General features: G+C 29.3%; 1 protein-coding gene across 1 annotated transcript; it reads right to left on the reverse strand.

Moving 5' to 3' along the window:
- Positions 1–727: 727 nt before the first annotated feature.
- On the reverse strand, positions 728–2669 carry LOC102579022 (F-box/LRR-repeat protein 4). Its single transcript, XM_006338553.2, has one exon. It carries the CDS (start codon positions 2444–2446, stop codon positions 1064–1066), a length of 1383 nt encoding a protein of 460 aa, XP_006338615.1. The 5' UTR covers positions 2447–2669; the 3' UTR covers positions 728–1063.
- Between the last annotated feature and the right edge of the window lie 5747 nt (positions 2670–8416).

Below are 8416 nucleotides of genomic sequence, written 5' to 3' on the forward strand. Positions count from 1 at the left end.
TTTTGAATACAACTTATTCTATGTATTATGTATTCATCGCAACTGTATTTTTCAATATTATTTCGATCTACAACTAATTTGTGATTTATATTTTGGTATATACTACACAACTGCCTTTATTTTTGTACTTGAACTAGAATGCTGAAGAGTTGTATTCATCATAAATCAATACCAACATTTTTTGTATTTTAAATTAGTTATACATATCATTAGGTATTCGAATATATTTCGGATGAACAAATATTCAAAGAAGTTCAAACATTTAAATATCCAAAACAGAGGGCAATAGAAATTTTCCAACACTTCCACTCATATAAGATATTAAATACAAACTACTGTTTTCAAAAAAAAATTGAAGTTCTTAAGAACAAAGAAAAAAACGCTAGAAAGAAAAATGGCAACATATGCTCTTTCAAAAACGTAACTGATGTTAAATTTTAAAATATTTTTACCTTTTTTGAAATTTTTTGACCGTGATTTTCTCTATTCAGTTATTAATTATTTGTATTCTTTCAAATTAATCAAAATAATATAAATACATAACTCAATCCTTAACAAATTAAAATATTGACATTTTAAATAAATAGTGAAACTATTGCTAAAGAGGTACCATTAAAAGCTAAAATATTGTTGTTTTGAAAATTTTCCCCTTGGACAATGCTCTCCTCACAGGCTAGTAACTTCAAAATTTAAGTTAGTTCAAGTATCATATGTATACAACTACGAATCAAGTTATTCGAATTTTTATTTCCAGAAATTTAATTAGGATTACATTAATATAAGAGATGTTTGTGATAAATAATTGCATCTCCCTTTGATACTTAATGGAACACACAAGTGAGAACAAAGTAAATTGCAAACTACGTACTTAAATTCAACTGCACTATTACTCCATCTTAGCTGAAGTTAAGCATCTTAATACTTGTGAGTCCATAAACAGCAAAATAACAAGCATCTTAGTTGTGATGTTCTGTACAATGGCAGCAAAATAACAAGCATCAAATGTTACCTTTTCAGCATTTGTTATGAACAATAAACACCTTATCATCAGCTAAATCAATTTTCAAGGAACAACTTCAATGAATTTATTTGATGCCCATGTCCTAGCCACATCAGAAACCTTATTTTCCTCAACCTGTAACAGTCTCAACTTTGGTGAATTCAACACAAATAACTCAACACCATGTGCCTCAATCCCACAACAATACATTACATCAACACTTTGTAATTTCTTGCAACACTTAGTCAATGAAACCATAGATAAATTTGTCAACTTTTTGCAACCCCTTACCTTCAATTCATTCAGACTGTTGCAAGATACTAGCATTGATATCAGTTCTTTATCAAGTAACATGTCATTAAAAGACAAGTCTAATTTCCTTAATCTTTTCAAATCTTGTCCTAATGTAGTCAACAAACCTGATTCTCTTTCCACTACATCACAATTTATCAAAGCCAATTCTTCAAGCCCATCAGCCATAGCATTTCCAAGAATCTTTAGCCCCTCACCAGTAACAAGACAACAACTTTGTAACCTCAAACTCCTCAAACTCCCTAAATTTTCAGCAGCAGCTGTCAAATGATTGTTGTCAAGATCAAGAGGCAACCTTAAATCAAGATTCTGCAAATTACCACATTTGCTTTGGGTCAAGAAATGAAACAACCCCTCTTTACTACCACCATCATAGACCAACAAAGAGTTCAACATGTCACAATTCTCAGCCAATTTCAACAAAACCCCATCAGCAATTGTCCTACAAGTTCTCAATTCCAATTCTTGAAGACCCTCTAAACACTGAAGAAATCCTAAAAAAGAACCTTGATCACCAACCTCTTCACAGCTTATCAGCTTCAAAGTTGTCACCTTTTTGCAATTCCTCCATAAAAAACCAACCCCCTTATCCCCTGATTTAATTCCAGTCAACAAAAGACTCTCCAAATTCAACTCACAAGAACCATAAAAGTCACCATAATCAAATTCCCCTGAATTTCCAGCTGGGTAAATTGAGAGTTCTTTAAGACACCCAAAAGGGGGTACCCAGAGAAAAGAAAGGGGTCTAAAAAGAGTTACAGCAAGAGAAACAAGATTAGGGCAAGAAACAGAAAGAGAAAACAGAGATAAAGTAGAAACAGGACCATTCAAGAATCGGAGATGGCGGAGATTAGGGCAAGAAGAAGCAACGGAATTAAGCAATTGATCGGACGAATCTACTGTAGGTGTAATGGTAACAGAAACAGTAGACAAAAAAGGATGAAAACTGAGAAAAGAGGAGAAAAGAGGGATAAAAGGGGGTTCAATTAAACAGACAGAAAGAGAAGTAGTTGAAGAGCGAAGAAGATGAAGCCACCGCTTACAGACTAATGAAACAGCGGCGGCGGACGGCGGAGGAAGGCGGCGGAATATTTCTTGAAGAAGTTCATCACAGAGAATCGAATCCATATTCATCACAAAACAAATTTTAGAGAGAGAGAGAGTTGTATTATAGGTGTCGTTATTCACCTACCACTCGTATTTGCTTTCATTTTTTTCTTCTCTATGTTTCAATTTTCCTTTTTTGTTTTATGGACTTAGCAGTTAGCTGAAGTGGAACACACGGCACAATGCCTTTGTTATTACAGTGAAGCAATGCCCAGATTCTCAGTTTCTTATGCCGCCTGTCACTCACTTTTAGCGGGATAAAACATATTAGGATCCGTTTGGTAGGTGGTATTAAATGAAATAGTACATGGATTAAAATTTAGTTTATTTGGTTACTTTATTTAATTTAATCCATAGATTGTTTATCCACCATATGTGGTCTTATCTTATCCCTAGAAAATGAAGGGATAACTAATCCAAACTATCCCCTTATTCATTTTCCTAAGTTTTTTTTGTAATTTAATTTCCTTTTTATTTTTATTGAATTGGTTAAAAATGTTATTTTTAAATCTCCAAATCCATTTAGTGTAATTTAATGATTTCACTAATATTTTTTTTAATTTTTTTTATTCAAGGTAGTTTATCGATTAACCACTTGAGTTATTTGTTTTTTTTTATAAGCTTTAGGTATTGAACAATTTAAGTAGTCTTAAATCTATGTTAAGTTTAAGATATATTTGACCAACAAAAATTAGAAATACACCGTGTCATCAAGGATCTCCTTAGTGGTACATCACACCTTAAAACTAATATATATATATAACTTAACTAGTTAAATGGAATAGATAATCCTACAAAATAAAAAAATATTGTTCGACGGTTATCTATCTTGACCCAATTACATGAAATAAACAATCTCATAATAACACAAGGGTATAATAGGAAAATTTTTTTGGTAGAGTTTTAAATTAAACACAAGATCAAGTGGAAAGCAATGAACCAACCACTTGACAAAAAATAATGTTTGCACTACTAATCTTTGCGTTACTAATCCCTACATTATCAATGCTTGTACCAAACGACCCCTTAGTGGTTCAAAGTTAAGATTAAAATTAACATATATCTTTGGCATAACACATTAACATATCATATAACTTGGTCTTGATTGACATCTATATGACCTCTAAGTTTGGGTGTGCACAAATAGATATTTAAACTTATATAAACTTGAATATAAGTAGACATACCACACACACATCCTACATGTCAATTCACATCATACGTGATATATTATGCTACATTGGACGTGTGTGTCTATTTATTCAGTTTTATACAAATTTTAATATTTATTTATTCACATATAAAATTATGTTAATCAAAACTGAAATTAAAAGATATTTTTATATATTATGCTTTTAATTTATAGTCCACTACTAAAGATGGATGGGAGGAGTTAAATGCACACGAACAAATATAGAAATTGACATATTTAATGTGCTAAGCAATGACATAGAAATTGACATTGGTACCTTGGATCGTTTCTTGACCCTTCGTTTTTTTGCATCTCTTTCGTCCTTAATTTATGTCGCATTATAGATCTAAAAAATGATTTAAAATAAAATAAAATAATTTTTTTAAAAAAAAAGTTAAATTGGTTTTTAATATAAAAACATAATATTCTTTTCAACTAAAAAAGAAGGAGAATAGAGTAGTGAGACTTAAGCTTTGTGCTTATAAAATAAATATATATATATACATCGTCTTGTTTATTTTAACAAATCAATTTGATTAATTTCAGAACTATATATCTATCGTCTATTTATTATCTTTTTAAAAAATAAAATAATAATTATACTTACAAATCATCTAAACTTTACAATTATCTGATCATAAAAGTTGAGATTAATAACTTGACAAATAAGACAAACACGAGCTTACTAAAGTGAAAAATTGTGCTAATAGATTCTAACTTATATTATTGTTACATCATTTTTCTGCACAAGCATCAACAATATTGTTGTTCGATTGACCTGAGACAACGCACTCACCTAAGCTTAATAATAATAATAATTTAGTCATCCAATTTGGTTGTGGTACCTCATCTGATTTCAACCCATCAACTCTATGAAAAATGTTAATATCATATCTGATATATTATAATATAATACATGATTATAAGTACAAGATTCCAAAAGTTACTGGAGAAAAGTTCATTATAGACTTGAAGGGGAAAGAAATTCTAGAACTTGGTCCTACCTCCCCAATATAACAACGTATCAGTACAGTTTTACGAGTGAAATTCAAGAATGATGAATAATATAAAAATGTTATTCCTACTTTTGTATGTTAGGAGGTTACTTTCGGTAAATACTCAACTTAAGAAAATTGATTTTCAAAATAGGTTTATTTTTTTTAAAAAAAGAAGTAAATAAGCTATGATAAAAATATTGGAAAAAAAAATACTAATAGTAAAAAAGTAAAGATAGTCAATAATAATAATAATAATAATAACTTCGTCGATTCTTATAATACCAAAAAGATAATGTGTGAAAATATCAAAAAAGTATTATAAATATTAAAATTAAACTCAATTGTTTTTAAAAAAAATAATATAACATTAGACCCATTAAATTTAAACTTTGAATTTGCCTGGTTTATTTGACACTGGTTCATATCATTATAACCATATAATGAGTGAAAATGTACGTATTATATATGCTAATCATGCACATAAAAATAGTGACGAAGTCAAAATTTTCAATAAAAGGGTTCAAAATCTATAAAAACACACGAAGTGATCGAAGGGGGTTCAACATCTAATATATATACATAAAAAATTATTTTAATCATATATAAATAATATAATTTTCTGTTGAAACCCCCTTAGTACAAGGTGATTCCGCCCCTGCATAAAAATTATTAATTTACACCAGCTGCTAGTTTAACACATGGAACTTCAAATGGTATACAACCATAAACTACCTTGATTACATTTATGGTTTATTTCAGTCCGCATACTAATGAAATACAGGCCGGTAAGGCCTAAAATCCCTCTTAGAAACGGAATATGTTCCAACTCCAATCACACAGAATAAGAAATTAATCTCTTTATATGGACTTGAATAATTCAAAATAATTTTTAAGATTAAGTTAAATTTAAGATTCATCTTTATACGGTTTTTGAGTTGGATCCATCTCAATTCTTTGTCTACTGATGTAATGTGCAAAAATCGAACCGAAAAAAATGTTATGGGGTCATTGTTATGTTAATGGGATTTTAATGGTTTTATAAAAAAAAATATTGGGTTATCGGTTTGGTATCGATTTTTAGTCTTGAGTTGTTAATAAATTGATAACCCATTAACATGCAATTTCTCATTATATTTCTTGTTTCACCATTTACAACTTATTTGTTTGTCTTACTGTATCGTGCCAAATTGTTAGAGAAGTGAGAAATCATACTTATATTAGGAGCATTTTTTTATTGTGTTAACCGAAAATCGAATCGTTAATGACCAAAAACCGATAAAGTATATCTTATTGGTTTAGCTTATTTAGAAAATCAAAAATCGAACTGATCGATGCACACCTTGTTGAGCTCCTATATTTAATATCCACGCTCCAATATCGAGGTTTTGATTCACGAAGTTCCATGTCAAAAAAAAAAAAATCTCCTTCCTTAAAAGTGATTTGAACTTATCAGAATTGATAAAAAGATTTCAATATCAATATATTACATGTTTATCCAATCATTTTAATTGAAAATAATTTTGACCAAGGATGCATTTACGTAAGAAACCCAACAAATAAATAATTTTAAACTTAATAAGAATTACACATAACAAGTTATTATGGTCAATTCAAATCATTTAATTTAAGTTCAAATAACTTTTACATGAATAGATGACCCATTTATTTATTAACTCAATTCATTTTATATTTATTGTTCAATCTACCCACTAAAGATCCCTAATCTCAACAATATAATTCAACTATTATAATTCATCCAATGCATCCTCAAATCAAATGACCCCTAAGTATTTGTTTTTTCTTAATTTTCAGAGTGCAGTTTTCAGGGTGCATTTGACCTGGAAGAATTTTTTAACTTCGGAAATAATATTTGGCCATAAAATTCTAATAATTTTTTTACTTATTTTCAAGAATGTTCAATAATTTTAAAAAATAACAAAAAACTATTTTCACTCCAAAATCATTTCACAAAATTTTTAAACAACACAGTTTTATTTCATGAATAAACATAAGTTCAATTTTCAAATATTATTTTCACTTTGTAATTTTTTTTTCTTTTCTGTTTTTTCGGCTACTCACTCTATTTGGATGGTTGTTACGTATTATTTCATAATGTATCATATTATGTTGTGTTGTATTGTATTATTTTAATGAATATATCATTTTAGAATGATTGTATCGTTCTCCATCGTTACATATTGTCACACATCGTCATTAATAATTTAAATAATAAACCCATAAGAAAAGTAGGGTATGGAGTAAAATTACTAGGCAAAGATAGGGTGGTGCATAAAATTGAATTGTTAAATCATAAATTAAGATGAAATGAGAAGAAAACATTAAGATAATAATGTAATCACACCAAATCAGTTCTTCACACAAAATGACACTATCGTCGTTACTTGATGATAAATTTATATAATATAATAAAAATAGCTTTTAAAACAAACATTGTATTTAAATTAAAAATATAACCATCCAAACAAAATGTTAGGAGTAATAGAGAGATTTTCTGACAAAAAATTAGGTATATAAATGAAGCTTACTATTTAGTGATTATTAAATCGTTGATTAAAAGTCTGTTTGGATTAACTTAAAAAAAATAGCTTTCAAGTCATAAATAAAAATATAAACTTAAATAACTTTTAAGTCAAAAAAATAAAAAGTAGGAAAGACCTACTTTTAGTTTTAAATTTAGAGAAAATACATAAAGTAACTCCAGAAGTTGTCCCGAATTTTCAAAAAAACATCTTAATTTTGCGAGTGTTCTATTATCCCGTAAAACATTTCAAAATCACAATAAATACACATTTTTTACACAATCTTCATTTTCAATGCCTAAGCGTGCGTCTCACCCCAAATAATATATTTTTCTGACCCATTTAATAAAAATTGGACAAAATCTTGACTCGTTCACATTTTAACCATGATCCGCTCCGTTTAGCCCTAAATTCCTTTCAGATTTTCACTCTACTCTCTCTCTCTTTAGTGATCAAAACCCTAAGCATTTCAATAGTCACAATAAATTTATTTTGTGGTGATAATTTTTTGAATTATGGAGTCAAAACGAAGAAGTGAAGGATCACATGTTAATTGCTACTTAATTTGAATGCAAATTTTGGTTTAAATAAATGTTCTTTTTATGTAGTGGTGATTTTTTGAAAAATCATCTTTATAGTAATTTGTTGTTATTTTCTCCTTGTGATATTTATTATTTATGTGTATGTAGTGTTAGTTTAGGATTGATTTAAGTTTGAATGTTTCTTCACTGATTTAGTTTTGAAGTTTATTTGCAATTGCACTTTTAGGAATTACAACTTAGTTGATATCATAACTTTTAATAAAATAAAATAAAAGAGAGGAAATTGAAGCTAGTAAAGCTATATGAAAATTTCATTGAGGATGATTTTTTTTTCTCAATTGTAGATGGAAAACTCTTCAACATCTATCAATGGAGGTTACGAAAAAGATGAGAAGTGAGTCTTTTAATAAAGAATAAATTTCAAATTGTTGATGCCACGCGACATATTTACAGGGATTTGGGGGTGTATTTTAACTCATCCACGCACCTATCAAATGTGAGAACACAGTAATTATGAAAATGGATCAAAAATATTTATTTATTACTTTGAAATATTTCCATGGGGTAAGGCTGGCAAGGGGACGGGGATGGGGACTGGGGGACGGGACGAAGGGGGACGGGGCTGGGGGGATTTTGCCGGGACCGGGATTGGGGGGACAAAAATAAGTCTCATCCCGTCCCACTATATATACGGGATGGGACGGGTTTTGGGGGGACGGGATGGG

Source organism: Solanum tuberosum, unplaced genomic scaffold, assembly GCF_000226075.1.
Source record: "Solanum tuberosum cultivar DM 1-3 516 R44 unplaced genomic scaffold, SolTub_3.0 scf00004, whole genome shotgun sequence".
Classification (NCBI taxonomy): domain Eukaryota; kingdom Viridiplantae; phylum Streptophyta; class Magnoliopsida; order Solanales; family Solanaceae; genus Solanum; species Solanum tuberosum.